At 37.7% G+C, this 16,631-nt stretch overlaps 1 protein-coding gene across 1 annotated transcript in view; it reads right to left on the bottom strand.

The window, feature by feature from the left end:
• KIF4A (kinesin family member 4A) overlaps positions 1-16,631 on the bottom strand; it is a 116,604-nt gene that overhangs the window by 95,563 nt on the left and 4,410 nt on the right. Inside the window, exons 5-7 of the mRNA XM_035028698.1 lie at positions 15,775-15,867; positions 12,647-12,813; positions 12,313-12,407 (exon numbers count right to left, since the gene is read on the bottom strand). Of these exons, the coding sequence (XP_034884589.1) occupies positions 12,313-12,407; positions 12,647-12,813; positions 15,775-15,867 (355 nt within the window). The remainder of the gene's footprint in view (positions 1-12,312; positions 12,408-12,646; positions 12,814-15,774; positions 15,868-16,631) is intronic.

Genomic DNA, 16,631 nt, shown 5'->3' with positions numbered 1-16,631 from the left:
AACATCGGATCTGGTACGAATGAATGAATGGATGAATGAAATCAAGCTCCATGACTTCGATAAGGGATGCAAAAAGACATACCAGGTAAGGGCTAACAAAAAGAAGGTAAGTGAAAAAGTATTAATCAGATAAAATAGATATAATCCTCTGAGAAGATACATCCATGATACTTTATGCAGCTAGCAACATAGCTTCAAGATATATAACTGTAATGACACTGTAGAGTGACAGATGGTAACTACACTTATCAGGGTGAGCACCGAGTAACGTAAAACTTTGTAAAAAAGTCACTGAATCACTATGTTGTACACCTGAACCTAATATAACATTGTACGTCAACTATGCTTCAATAATAAAAATGTAATAGCTGCAAAAAATGTGTATATAATGCATAAAAATCCATATATATAATGCATAAATAAATACAAGGAGAAATTGACAAATCCTTGGTCATACTGTCACAAAATAACATACTAAGTAAATAACAAGAAAGAACATGAAAGAGCTGAATAATATAATTAAAGAGTTTATCTCATAGGCAGATATAGAACTACATACCCAACAAAAAACATACTTTTTTCAAATGTACATGGACTATTAACAAAGACCAAACAAGAATCAGGACAAACTTCAAAAAGAAGAAATCATACATATTCATTGATCATAATGCAATAAATCAGAAATAAACAACAATAGGATACATAAAAACACCTTCTACATAACTCTCAGGTTAAAGGAAAAATGAAAAAGGAAATATCTAATTTAGAAATTAATAGAGGACTATTTCTCAAAATTATAAGATTATATCCGGTGGTACTGAGAGGAAAATGTATAGTTTTAAATGTATTTTTTTAGATAAGAACAACTGAAAACAAATGAGCTATGCTACCAAAAGAGAAATAATCAAATGGCATATTCAAATAAAAGAAAAAAATCAATCCTGAATGTAACTTAGCCTCTAGATCCAGTTACCAATTTGTAGGAAATACAGAGGAACAAGAAACATGTTAAAACTACCTGGGGATATGCAATTAGCAAAATTCAGACTATAAGAAATTCTGTAAGACAACCTGATTTCTTCAATAAATAAATTACAGAAAGTTGAGGGGTAAGGAGAGATGGAGGAAGTATCTACAGATTAAAAGAGACTGAAAAGAACCTATCAAGTAATAGCAAAGTGTGGACTTTGCTCCTGATCCAAATAAATAGATCCTGATCCAAATAAAATCAATGAGACTATTGGAAATGTGAACACTGACTAGATATTTGATGATGTTCGGGAATTATTAATAATTTTTAGGTGATTATATTCTTAAAAGTTCTTTTTTTTCCAAATACAAACTGAAATTAAAAAAAAATATATATATATCTGGGATTTGCTTCAAAATAATATCGGAGGGAGAAAGTGGTTAGGATACAGATGAAACAAGACTTGTCATAAATTTGTCATTGTCGAAACTGTATGACAGGTATTTGGGGATTCATTATACCATCCTGACCTCTTGAAAAGCTTTAAAAAAAAAAAAGAGAGAAGAACAAAGCTTTCAACTCAGGAAGCAATACAATGAATATAACAAAACAACTTAGGAGGAAGTCATTGATAGAGAGTAAAAAAACAAAATACAAAAAAAGGACAGTTAATAAACAAATCTGTCAAATGTGGTAGAAAAAATAGAGAAGATAAATAATAATCGATGAACTAAAAGTAGAGACATAATTACAGATATGGGGATTAAAAATATACAGTAAATCTATATGCAAAATTATGCCAATAAATTTGACAATCTAGACAAAGTGAATTAATTCTCTAAGAAAATATAAATTATCAAAACTGGTCCCAGATATAGAGAACCTAATATCCAAGAAACTTTCAAAGAGAATTCCCATGTTACATAAACTGTATCAGAGCATAGAAAAAAATCAAAAGCTTCCTTCCCGACTCATTTTATACAGTTGGCAAAACCTTCAAACTGAAACTGGACAAGGGGAGCACACATAGAAAACAAGTTATAGGCCACTATCTCATACGAACATATATGTAAATGTCCTAAATTGAAAACTAGTACATGAAACTCAGCAATGCACAGAAAGAATAATTTATCATGGTCAATAGGGGATGATTCAGTGATAGAAAAGTTATTTTTACAATTCACTCTAACAATAAGTTAAAAGAAGAAAAACTACATGATCATTAATTCCCAATCAATGATAAAACTCAACACTCATTTCTTATTTTAAAAATATGTACTTCTGGGGCACCTGGGTGGCTCAGTCAGTGAAGCAACTGCCTTCGGCTCAGGTGATGGCCCCGGGGTCCTGGGATCGAGTCCTGCATCGGGGTCCCCCTGCTCTGCAGGGAGTCTGCATCTCCCTCTGCCTGCCACTCCCCCCTGCTTGTGTGCACTCTCTCTCTATGACAAATAAATAAATAAAATCTTTAAAAAAATATGTACTTCTGGGGCACGTAGGTGGCTCAGTCAGTTAAGCGTCTGCTTTCGGCTCAAGTCATGATCCCGGGGCCCTGGGGTCGAGCCCCGCATCAGGCTCCCTGCTCAGTGGGGAGTCTGCTTCTCCCTCTGCCTCCCCCTGCTTGTGCTCATGCTCTCTCTCTCAAATAAATAAATAAATAAAATCATTTAAAAAATAAAAAAACTGAAAACATGTACTTCTTAGCAAACTAGGAATAAAAAGTCACTTCCTTAAGTTGATAAAGGATATCTGCCAGAACTGTAGTGATAATTAAAGGTGAAACACTAGCAACATTATGGCTCGAGTAAAAACAGAAAAAAATGAGAATGGCTACTCTCACTGGTACTATTCAATCTTGTACTGAAAAAAGAAATAAGGTATAAATGTTAGGAAGAGGCCAAAGTGTCTACTTGCAAATAATATGAATATCCACCTAGAAAATCCAAATGATGAGACACTAAGAAAGCGTGGTGCCTGGGTGGCTCAGTCAGAGCGTCTGACTCTTGGTTTTGGCTCAGGTCATGAACTCAGGGTTGTGAGACTGAGACCTGCACCTGGCTGTGCAATCGGTGGGAAGTCTGCTTGAGATTCTCTCTCTCTCTCTCTCTCCCTCTGCCCCTGCCCCCACTTGCGTGCTCTCTCTCTAAAATAAATAAATAAATCTTAAAAAAAAAAGAAACTAAGAAAGCAATTCAGCAATGTGCCAAGATACAAGATCAAAATTTGAAAAATAATACTTTCCCTAGACAGGATTAGAAAATAAAATAGAGGGGCACCTGGGTGGCTCAGTCAGTTAAGCGTCTCTTTTTTTTTTTTTAAAGATTTTATTTATTTATTTGAGAGAGAGAGAGAATGAGAGACAGAGAGCATGAGAGGGAGGAGGGTCAGAGGGAGAAGCAGACTCCCTGCCAAGCAGGGAGCCCGATGTGGGACTCGATCCAGGGACTCCAGGATCATGACCTGAGCCGAAGGCAGTCGCTTAACCAACTGAGCCACCCAGGCGCCCGCGTCTGACTCTTGATTTAGGTTCAGGTCATGATTTCAGGGTCGTGAGATTGAGCCCCACATCAGGCTCTACGCTGGGCGTGGAGCCTGCTTGAGATTCTCTCTCTCCCTCTCTCTCTGCCCCCCCACCCTCACTCGTACTCAAGCTCAATCTCTCTTAAAAAAAGAAAATCAATTTTTTAAAAAAATAAAATGAAAAAGAGGTATTCAAAATAGCAACACAAACTATAATATGCCAGAATATGCCTACCAAGACAGGTGGTGTAAGAATTATACCAAGAAACCTGCAAAAGTTTACTGAAAGACATGAAAGACTTGAGTAAATATGGAGAGATCATGTTCCTGGATGGGCAGGCACAATTCTCAAGTTAATCTATACTTTGAATTCAGAATTTATATAATTTGTATTTTGTAATTTTTCATAGAACTTGACAACCTGATTCTAAAACTCATCTGGAAGAGAAAGTAATCAAAACGGTTCTGATAAAAGAAAAGTGAGGAGAAATTTGCCCTTCCAGAGATGAAAATATACTATAAACTACATCTATTAAAGGGTTTGAGAATAAACAGATACACTAATAGGGCAGAATAGAGCCCAGAAATAGACCCACACATATCATCAACTCAATACACCACAATACTAAGTCAAGTCAGTGGCTAAAGGGCCTTCTTTTTAATAAATGGTGCTAGAACAACTGCATATCCATGTGAAGTTGGGGAAATGATCTTCAACCCCTATCTCACTTTATAACCAAAAACTAATTCAAGATAGATTACAGAACTATGTAAAAGCTAACACTGTAAAGCTTCAAGCAGGAAACATAAGAGATTATCTTCATGACTTTGGGTAGGCAAAGATTTCATGGACAAGACTCCAAGTGCTCTAAGCATTAATGAAAAGAAATGGTAAACTGGACTTCATAAAAATTAAAATTTCTGCTCATCAAAAGCCATCATGAAAAAGACAAGCCACAGACTATAAAAAAATATTTGTAACATACATTATCTGACACTTCAATCCAGAATATATAAAGAACTCCCACCAATCATCAATAAAAAGACGAATACTTCAATGGGCAAAAGACTTGAGTAGACACTTCAAAAAAGAAGATACATGAATAGATAGTAAGTACATGAAAAGAGGCTCAACACTATCATCTTTGAAATGTAAATTAAAACCATGATGAGATGCCATTTGACACCCACTCTAATGTTTCTAAGACATCTTTTCTTAAAAAAGATTTTATTTATTCATTTGAGAGAGAGAGAGAGAAACAAGTGGAGGGGTAGAAGGAGAGGGAGAAGCAGACTCTCCACTGAGCAGGGAGCCTGACGTGGGACTTGATCCTGGTACTTGGAGATCGTGAGCTGAGCCAAAGGCTGACACTTAACTGACTGAGCCACCCATGTGCCCCGACATCTTTGAAGATATGATAAGCTGGAACTCTCATACATTGCTGGGATATGAAATGGTACAAACTATGTTAGAGAATTATTAGGCACTTTCTTAAAAAGTTAAGCATACATCTACCTCCTCTACTCTGACGTATTTTCCCAAGAGAAATGGAAACATGTATTAACAAAAAGACCTGTACATGAATGTTCAAGGCAGCCTATTCATAATAGCTAAAAACTGGAAATAACCCAAATTTCTATCTACAGGAGAATGGAAAAACAAGTAGTGGTATAATCATATAATGGAATATTACTCAGCAACACAGAGGAACACATTATTAATCAAAGCAAGAACATGGACAAATCTCAAAAAAAAAAAAAAAAACCCAAAACCCTAACCACATTATGCTAAACAAAAGAAGCCAGACACATAAAAATTTATGATTCCATTAATATGAAGTCTAAGAACATGCAAAAATAACCTATGGTGACAGAAGTCAGAAAGAAAGTGGTTGCTTAAGGTGGAATGTGGGTAGGGTGGATTGACTGGAAAGGGGTACAAAGGAACTTTGTGGGGTAGATGGAAATGTTCCATATCATGTTTTGGGTGATAGTTACACCCAAACTGGGTGATAAGTACATATACAACTATCAGAACTCAACAAACTGAACATTTAAAATATGTGCGTTTTATTGCATATACATTTTACCTCAAGAAAAAAAATAGGAAAACACACACACATAAAACATAAATGAAAAGATTACAAAATTAAAAAATGAGACTGAGAAAAAATATATGTAATATACATAACAAGGTATTAATAGCTAGAATATATAAACAACTTCTAAAATCAACAAAAATACAATCTGAAAGAAAAAAATAAGCAAAGGGTATGAACAGGCAATTCACAGAAATGGAAAGAGAAATGGCCAATAACATGAAAAAATGCTCAGTTTCACAAGTAATTGGGGGAAATACAATTTTTTTAAATAACATGCAATGTTCAAGATAGAAATAAAAAAGGTCAATAATATCTAATATTGTCAACAGTACAGGGAAACATTCTCATATAGTGAGGTGGCATGCATACCGGGATAGACATTTTAGAGAACAGTATTTAGCAGTATTTAAAATCTCAAATGTGTGTGCCCTTCACCCTAGCAATTCCTCTACCCGGTATGTAATCTAGAGAATACTCTCAAGTATATATCACATACAAGGCTATTAACTAAGGCATCATTTTACAATAGCTAGAAACCGGACAACCTAAATGTCATTCAAAACAGGAATAAATAAACAAGGTAGACTTTGTACACTGTGGAGTCCTATATAGCACTCATAAAAATGAGGCAGATTTATACAGTGGTACAAAAAAATTTCAAAGATATTATTTTTAAAACATTTTTTTAAAGATTTTTATTTATTTGATAGAGTACAAGTAGGCAGAATGGCAGGCAGAGGGAGAGGGAGAAGCAGGTTCCATGCTGAGCAGAGAGCCCGAGGCAGGGCTTGATCCCAGGACCCTGGGACCATGACCTGAGCCAAAGGCAGACACTTAACCAAGTGAGCCACCCAGGCGCCCCTCAAAGATATATTATTAGCAGACAAAAGTTGGTTGAAAAATAGTATGCTGATGATAGCATTTGTCTTTAAAACAATAGGGAAACACCAGGTTAAAAAAAAAAAAAACAGGCAGGTGAAAGTGGTTACACCTAGATTAGGATTGGGAGGGAAATCAAGGCGGGGGGTGGGGATTTGGGGGGGCATGATTTATCTTCGTCTGCATTGCTTGTGTTTTATATTAGGAATTTATTCATGTATTACTTGTATAATTCAAAGGGAGTAAATTAATTTAGCAATACCAAAATTTTAAAGGCATATAACAAATATATTACTACATATACATGCACACTTATGTATAGAAAAATATCTGGTGATGATACACAGCACACTTAATAGCCACAGTTAAACAAGAGCCTGCTTGGAAACTTAAAAGGAAGGATGTGGGGAATGAAGTGTCCACAGGAGGCTTTAAAAAGCTCTGATATATTTCTGGAAATCTAGAAAGCTGTGTGCATGCTCAGGAAAGACCTAAAAATGTCAGGAAAGACCTAAAAAGCCCTTATCTTGCACCCCCTGGCTGACGCTGAGGCCCTGTTCAAGAAGTGAAGACTAAGATAGAGTTGTAAAAAGCCTGAGTGTTAGAGACAAGCCCCAACACATAACACAGAGCCCTAGGCAAATGCAGAAGAGTTACAGTTCAAGGCATTTAAGGAAGTCTGAGACAAATGATTAGCTAACCACTAAAGTAACTAAGCACACACTTCTGTGACTGCACACTACTGGGAATTATAGAATTAGTCCGAGAAAGTCACTAAACATAAAAAGACAACAAGTTAGGTTTATTCTAGGAATACGAGATTGGTTTAACATCCAAAAATCAATTAATGCAATAAACATAATCAACAGGGGCACCTGAGTGGCTCAGTTGGTTAAGCAACTGTCTTCGGCTCGGGTCATGATCCTGGAGTCCCAGGATCGAGTCCCACATAGGGCTCCCTGCTCAGCGGGGAGTCTGCTTCTCCCTCTGACCCTCCCCCCTCTCATGCTCACCCTCTCTCTCTCTCAAATCAATCAATCTTTAAAAAAAATAAACCGAATCAACAGAATAATGAACAATAAAAAACAATAATGTGATCATGTCAACAGATGGTGAAAAATCATTTGACAAACTCAAGATAAACACACTCAACAAACTAGGTATAGACAGAAATTCCTCATCCTGGTAGGGGCATCTATGAAAACCCCATAGCTAACATCATACTTAATAGTAAAAGACTGAATGCTTTTCCCCTAACTCAGGAACAAGACAACAATATCCATTCTCACCATTTCCATTCAGCATTGTCCTGGAGGTTCTAGCCAGGACAATTAGGCAAGAAAAGGAAATAAAGGCATCCAGACCAATAAGGAAGAAGGAAAACTATCTCTGTTACAGATGACATGAACTTGTATACAGAAATCCTAAAGAATCCATTAAAAACCTATTAGAACTGACAAGCAAGTTCAGCTAGGTTGCAGACACAAGATCATTATACAAAACTCAATAAACAATTTGAAAATGAAATTCAGAAAACAATTCCATTTACAACAGCATTGAAAAGAATAAAGTATTTAGGAATAAATGTAACAAAAGAAGTGTAAAACGTAAACATTATTCAAAGATATTTAAGAGGACCTAAATAAACAGAAAGACATTTGAGGGGCACCTGAGTGGTTCAGTAGGTTAAGCGGCTGCCTTTCGGCTCAGGTCATGATCCCAGGGTCCTGGGATCGAGTCCCACATCGGGCTCCCGGCTCAGCAGGAAGCCTTCTTTTCCCCCTCCCACTCCCCCTGCTTGTGCTCCCTCTCTCGCTGTGTCTCTCTCTGTCAAATAAATAAATAAAATCTTAAAAAAAAAGACTGAATGTTATGATGGCAATACTTCTTCAACTGATATACAGATTCAACACAACCCCTATGAAAATCCCAGCTGGCTTCTTTGCAGAAAATGACAAGCTGATCCTAACATTCATACGGAAATGCAAGGGACCCAGAATAGCCAAAACAATCTTGAAAAAGAACCATGTTGGAGCACTCACACTTCCTGATTTCAAAACTTACTACAAAGCTATGGCAATCAAGACAGTGTGGTACCAGCATAAGGACAGACATACAGATCAATGGAATAGAATTGAGAGTTCAATTGCTTCTTGGCAAAGATGCTAAGACAATTCAGCGGGAAAGAATAGTCTTTTTTTTCTTTCTTTTTTTTTTTAAGATTTTATTTATTTATTTGAGACAGAGGAATGAGAGAGAGAGAGCACATGAGAGAGGGGAGGGTCAGAGGGAGAAGCAGGCTCCCCGCCGAGCAGGGAGCCCGACGCGGGACTCGATCCCGGGACTCCAGGATCATGACCTGAGCCGAAGGCAGTCGCCTAACCAACTGAGCCACCCAGGCGCCCAAGAATAGTCTTTTCAACAAACGATGTGGGGATAACTATCTACATGCCAAAGACTGAACTTTGGACTGCCACTTCACACCATATACTAAAATTAACTCAAAATGGATCAAAGACTTAAATGCAGCATCTAAAACCATAAAGCTCTTAGAAGAAAACAGAAGCATAAATCTTTGTGACCTTGGATTAGGCATTTCCCATAGGTATGACACCAAACACATAAGCAACAAGAGAAAAAAACTAGATGAATGGACTTCATCAAAATTTTTTAAATTGTGTGCTTCAAAGGATACCATCAATAAGTGAAAACACAGGGCGCCTGGGTGGCTCAGATGGTTAAGCGTCTGCCTTCGGCTCAGGTCATGATCCCAGGGTCCTGGGATCGAGCCCCACATCGGGCTCCCTGCTCAGTGGGGAGCCTGCTTCTCCCTCTGCCTCTCTCTCACTCTCTGTCTCTTATGAATAAATAAATAAAATCTTTTAAAAAAATAAAAAAAATAAGTGAAAACACAACCCAAAGAATGGGAGAAAACATTTGCAAAGCATATACCTGATAAGGGGTTAGTATCCAGAATGTATAAAGAACATACATAACTCAACCATAAAAAAGATAAATAATTAAAAAACGGGCAAAGAATCTGAATGAACATTTTTCTAAAAAGATACACAAATTGCTGATAAGCACACGAAACAATGCTCAACATCATTAGCCACTGGGAAATGCAAACCAAAACCACAATGAGGTATCACTTTACACCCACTAGGATGGCTCCCATTAAAGACATAATAAAAGTAAGAATATGGGAAAATTAGAATCCTAATTTTAGAATTAGAATTCTAAGGATAACAATCCTGATAATGTTAAAGTGGTGCAGTTGCTGTGAAAAACAATCTGGCAGTTCTTCAAAAAGTTAAACACAGAGTTACCATATGATCCAGCAATTCCACTCCTAGGTATATACCAGAGAGAAATGAAAACAGATGTCTACTTAAAAATTTGTACAGCAATGCTCATAGCAGCATTATTCCTAATAACCCAAAGTGGAAGCAACCCAAATGTCCATCAATGGACAAATATATATTAATAAGTATTGATAATGAATGTGTAATAATAATAATATATTCATGTAGTAGAATATTATTTGGCGATAAAAAGGAATGAAGTACTGATACATGCTACACAACATGGATGAGCCTTGAAAACACTGTTAAAGTGAAAGAAGCCAGTCACAAAAGACCATATATCATATGACTAGATGTGTATGAAATGTCCAGAACAGGCAAATCTGTAGAGACAGAAAAAGCGTTAGTCACAGATAGGTGGGGCCGAGGGTGTGGCAGAAGGAGGTTGAGGAAAAATAGGGAATGACTTCTAATGCGTGCAGGTTTTCTTTTTGGGTGACGAAAACATTCTAAAATTTACTGTGGTGATACACAACTTTGTGAATATCCTCAAAGATTACCAAATTGTACAGTTTAAAAGGGTAAATTTTATGGTATATTAGTTACATCTTAATTAAAAAAAAAAAAAGAAACTTAAAAGTTACCATATGACCCAGCCAGCAATTGCACAATTAGGTGTATACCTAAAGGGAAATTACAACATTTGTCTACACAAAAACTTATACACAGATGCTCACAGAGCAATATTCAAAATAGCGAAATTGGATACAACTGATGAATGGACAAACATTCATACAAACATACAGCTGATGAATGGACAAACATTCAAAACGTATATCCACACAATGGAATATGATTCAGCATTCAAAGGGAACGAAGTGTTGCTACACACTACAACACGGATGATCCTTGAAAACCTTATGCTGAGTGAAACAAACCAGTCACAAAAGACCACGTATTGTACGATTATACTTATATAAAATACAGGTCATGGTTGCCTAGGGCTAGAGAAGGGGCTAGGAGTGCGGAGTGACTGCTAAATGATATGGAGGGTGAGTTTCTTTTTGAAGGTGATAAACATGATCTAAAATTAGATTGTGGTACTGGTTGCACAACTCTGTGAATATATCCACAGAAGTGTACAGTTTAAATGGGTGTACAGTTTAAATGGGTGAATTTTATGGTATGTGAATTATATCTCAATAAAGCTGTTAAAAAAAACTCAGAACTGTAAACCTAAAAAAAGAGGCACAAGAACCTTTAAAAATAGTATTAAGAAGGCTAAATCTCACAGCGCAAACACAGAACAAAAAGGGCACTTTCAAATACATTCAGAACAAAAAGCTGAATGAGCAAGAACTAGGTCTCTGCCCTGTGCTAGCAGTATAATAATGATATGTGACAGAGGTAAAATTCCTCAATTACTATTTTTGCTCCTGCATTCTCAGTTTCCAAGAGGGAAGTGCAGCCCAATATGAGTAAAGAGGTAGTAAGTGAGAACTCGACTCCTTTAACAGGAGTTCAAATATCTTGGAGCAGATGAATTATAGCCAAGGAAATGGAGAGTACTTTCAAATGAGAATGCTGAAGCTATGTCAGCGATCTTTGAGGGATCACAGAGAAAGATGTTCCAGAAGACTGGGCAGATGTAATTTCAATTTTCAAAAAAAAAAAAAAACAAAAAAGAAGAAGAAGAAGAAATAGAAGTTAATTCCATAAATTACAGACCAGTAAGTTTGATATAAGTCTTCTAGATTATGGGATGGATGATCACAGGGATGGCTTGCAAGAACCTAGAAACGGAAGAATAAGCACTAGAAGCCAACTTGAAGTCACTAAGAAGAAATCAATTTAGGCTAATCCTTATTTCTTTTTTGTAATGTCATTAAACTGGTAGCTAAGAGAAATATGGCAGACTTCGTATATCTGAACTTTAGCAAGGCATTTAGCAAAATCTTTTACGAGATCCTTAAGCACAAAATTGAGAAATAGGGGCTGGTTGTTAACTTTTGTTAGATTAATAATCACTTGAAAGATCATTCCCAAAGCATGCAGATTACCAGGCCACTATCATGCTAGACTAAGGTCTCTAATAGCAATCACCATGGGGTTCTTCTAGCCTTAGGAGCTTCATCGTTTATATCCAACAGCTTAAATGAAGATATGGAAACCATGCTGATGAGGTTTATAAGTGACAATATCTGAGAAGGATAGTGAATACTTGAGATGACAGAATCAGGAGACCGATTTTAATCATAAGTAGTTGGGGATAAAACCAAACCAAACCAAACCAAACAAAAATAAAACTTGCCTGGACCAGATGAAATCAAACCAAGGGCCAGATCCAAATCTCATACCTAAATTAGAAAATGAGTGCAAGGGAAAGAAACAGGTTTTCACTATTTCTGATATCAGCCTTGAACTTGAATTGTAGCTACTGTTAGAATATGACCTCAAATATTTCTGTCAAGACACCAATGACACAATAAGAGTACTAGAAGTTTTCATCTACAAGTGTAGCCTTAAGCTCTCTCACCCTCTTTCAGACGGTCCCCTTCAGCCTTGGTTTTCTTCTGTCTTTCTGATCCAGCAAGGTCTACAAGATGCAGCTTGGAGCGAAAGCTGCTATTCCTGTGATGACAAGAAGACACAAATGAGAACGGCACGTGAGCTTGAGGGTGGCTGAGTGTCAAAGCCGACCTGCTGGCTCTGGTTTTCTTTCAAGTCAGTCAAAATGGCTCCACTGGTTACCAGTGCTCAGGGTACTGATGGCCGATGATTCGTCAAACGCACTGAAGAAGCAACTTAATATTCAACTTTGGTAGAACTGTTAACAATCTTGACTCTTTAAACTGTGAACTGCAACTTACTTGTCAGTCTTCCTTCTTTGCTCTATGGAGATTGTAAAGATGGCATGAGATCGGGATGACTGGGAGTTCATAGCTGTGGAGGCCACAGTCCTACAGTTGTTGCCCTGCTCCAAACAGGAAACAGTGTCCAGGGCGACTACAACAGTCTTCTCAGTGAGTCCCACAATCTAATTCAGAGAAAGAAAAAAAAAATGCCCTTAGGATTCTGCTTTACATACTTCATCAGAGATAGAAGGACTGGTAGGTTAAAAAATAATGCTTTAAGGGGCACCTGGGTGGCTCAGTCGTTAAGTGTCTGCCTTCTGCTCAGGTCGTGATCCCGGGGTCCTGGGATCGAGCCCCGCATCAGGCTCTCTGCTCGGCGGGAAGCCTGCTTCTCCCTCTCCCACTCCCCCTGCTTGTGTTCCCTCTCTCGCTATATCTCTCTGTGTCAAATAAATAAATTAAAAAAAATTTTTTTAAATAATGCTTTGATGTTCCAATAGAACCTCAATAAATAGGACAGTTGTGGTGATAAGGACTGTTTTAACTAACTCTATGATCACAGCAAACCAAGGTCCCTAATCTCCCCTAGGGACTTCCAAAACAAGGGTACCAGACAACACTAGAGCTAGAAGAGATCTCTAGATTTTAGGATAGAACAACGGATAGGTGCCCTCTGGGGAGCTCCCAAGTGAAGGTAAGCTTTGGCCCCAAGAACAGCAAGGGCAACACAAATACTTACAGTATTTCTCTTTGCTACTTTCTCCATGTGACCCTGTGCCCCTCCCTATACCTCTGACCGGTTTTAGACTTCATTTTCACTACGGGAAACAGCAGGAAAACAGGGTCCTACGCTTGGTACTGTATCTACGCAAGATAATTTGTACACGTTAAAATCTCTTGGAGCCTCTGGAGATTGAACTAGATGATTATGAAGACCCTGCTAGCCCAAATATGCTATTGTTTTATTACTCCATAGCTCCCAGATCTACATCTGTGTAGTCCTTCATTTCTAGTCCTTCATTTCTAATTGCCTGCCACTTATACTTTGTAAACAGTGAATTATAAACCAAACTCATCTTCCCTCCACCAGCACCGATTCTCTCCACTTCTGTTAATATCTCTATGCGCAAAACCTCAGATTCACCTTCAATTCCTCTCCTCCCATTTCGCCATACCTCATCTGTCACCAACTCCTAGCCATTTTTCTTTTGAATCCATTGCTTCCTTTTCCTTTCCACATCTACCTGCCTCTTCCAGGCCGATCTTGCTTCATGCCTGAAGAAGAAGGCAAAGTTTCTCCAACTGGCCTTCCTCATCCCAGTCTATCTCCTTTTCAAGCCACTTGTGTTTAGTCTTCCTAAAATCCTGCTTCTGAAAATGTCACCAAATTACTAAGTTCTGTGCTAGATAATGAGGATCCGAGGAGATTTTAAGACACTCTCCTAACGTCCAGCAGCTAACACAGTTGGAGAGAGATACGCATAAGATAAAAACTTGGTAAAAGTGGCCATGGCAGTCTCGCTTATATACTGTCCACAGGGATGGAACACATGAAGCTTTAGCCTGGCTTCATAACCTGGTCCTAACACATCTATTACTTCTCAACCCAGAGCCTCGAATCCAGACAGACTGGTCTAGTCTTACTAACCCAAGGAGTATATTTTCTGCTTAAGCTACTCCTTACACAAGAATACCCTTACTTCTTTTCTCTCTACTTATATTCCATCTATCCCACCTGAAGAGTGTTCACAAACTTGTCCTTACCCACCCCGATTTAAATCAAAAACACATACTTTTTTGTATTGAAAATTGTACCTCAAATAATGCTTGGGATTTAATTCCTGCCTTGGCATGGGGCATATAAAAGATCTTGGAACTGGGTCAAGACCTGGCTCAGTACCAACATTCTTTCTGGTGATACCATGCATTTTGCCCAGGTTTCTTATCCCCACTATCCAAATTGTCTTCCTGTATTCCAAGTTTATCAGGCTTTTTTTTTTTTTTTTTTAAGATTTTACTTATTTATTTGAGAGAGAGAGGGAGAGCAGGGAGGGAGAATGAGAGGGAGAAGCAGACTCCCCACTGAGCAGAGAGCCCAACTCGGGGCTCGATCCCAGGACTCTGGGATCATGACCTGAGCCGAAGGCAGATGCTTAACCGACTGAGCCACCCAGGCACCCCATCAGGCTTTCAAAATAGGTCTGATCCTTCAAGCCTTTATTTTAATACCTGGCTAATGACTTAATAACCCAGAAGGAAAAAAAAACCAGAAGCACGCCTGTTCTTCAAGCACCTGTACCCTAAACCTTCATCTTTCCATGCAGTGAAGAGAGGAAGGGGAAGAAGATGGGTAAGACACTATTTTACCAAGTTTTCCCATTTATATAACCTACTCTCATCCACTTCCAGCCCTGGATTCTCTCCCTGAATACTCAAGCTGGAGCTAGACCCAAACTCTGCCTGTTTTCAATACCGGCTTCTGGATTTGGTCTACTCCCATATATAAAACTCCCAACCTTGCCTCAAATTTTCTGTTTAGCTATATAGCTCCTCATCCTGCATCTAAACCATACGACAGAAGCCTCTCATATAAGTGATCTCTTCTTCCTGTGGTAACTTATGAATTTTAAATTTTTTATATTATTTAATTTTTTCCTATTTAAATATCATCCCAAAGCCTAGCATGTCTGTTATAGTGCTGGCCCAACAGAATTTTCTGTGACCATGGTCTATATCTGTACTGTCCTATAGTAGCCACAGCCACAAGTAGCTATTGGGATATGTGGCTAGTGTGACGAAGGGACTGAATTTTAAATTTCATTATATCTTAGTTCCCTTAAGTTTAGCCATTTGTGGCTAGTGGCTATTGTACTGAATAGCCCAGGCTTAGAACTCTATAAATAATTAATGAATATTTAGTTGATATTAGCATTCCTTCCACAGGGAACAGGAAGATGATAAAACTTCCTTCCCCACAAGAGCTCCCATCTAGGAATTCTAGATTAACAAGGGAAATTAGGATCACACGAAATCTGAAAGACTGAGATGTCAGTAGCCATTTAAAACCACAGTGGCAAATAAAAGGGATGTGAACTTTAGCAGTGGCCAACATTTTTCAGTAACAACAAATGAGACAAACACACCTTTATGCCTTCTTTAGGATCCTCTCGTATATTTATTTGAGAGGCTTTCTCACGAGATGGGCATAGAAGATCCAAGATTTCTTCGTTGTAAATCTGGTATTGTTAAAAATGAAGTGGTAAAAACAAGATGTTAACAGTGGTAATCTTGGGGTGGTGGGATCATAGGTGATTTTTAAAATTCTTTGTGACTTTCTGTATTAAAAAATAGTTTACAACATATTATTTTTATAATTAAGAAAAGGCCTTTAATCTCACATGTAACCATTTGATACTTACAAGAATGAATTCACATATTCATTGTAACAAAATTGAGACTGCTCTCTTAGGACAGTTTCTTGGGAATAGCAGACACAATGAAAAGTTACCTGAGTGCCCAAATTCAGTTCTTTGATGGTACCATAACAGCATCATCTTCCCTGATTTTGCTACAATGTTTAAGTAACGGGTCCTCAGTGGAGGGTGGAAATGGGAAGCACATGGGAGAAGTGGCAACCAATATTTCAACCACCAGAACTTTAAGTATTTAGAACAGTGTTTAGCACATAGCAAGCACCATATTTGTTTGCTATTATTGCTGTTGCTGCAATTTAACCTACCAGGTTCTTAAGTAATTTTTACATTTGATTACCTGACCGTAACTGGGTTAATCAAGAGATTCAAGAAGGCTAAATCCTAATGATGTTTAACTCCCTGCCTTCCAACTCTATACCTCCAATACCTATTAATGTATTAAGATTCAACTCCAGGAAGGAGTATTCACATACAATATATAATTTCATGCTTACATTATATAAGTTTAATCATTGCTCGTTAAAGATATCACTGCTATGGAACCAACTAGCTAGTTTCCCAAAACC

Source organism: Mirounga leonina, unplaced genomic scaffold (genome assembly GCF_011800145.1).
Source record: "Mirounga leonina isolate KUSES-001 unplaced genomic scaffold, KU_Mleo_1.0 Mir_204, whole genome shotgun sequence".
Taxonomy (NCBI): Eukaryota; Metazoa; Chordata; class Mammalia; order Carnivora; family Phocidae; genus Mirounga; species Mirounga leonina.
The sequence above is the reverse complement of the archived record's forward strand: the minus strand, read 5'-3'. Positions and strand labels throughout refer to the sequence as shown.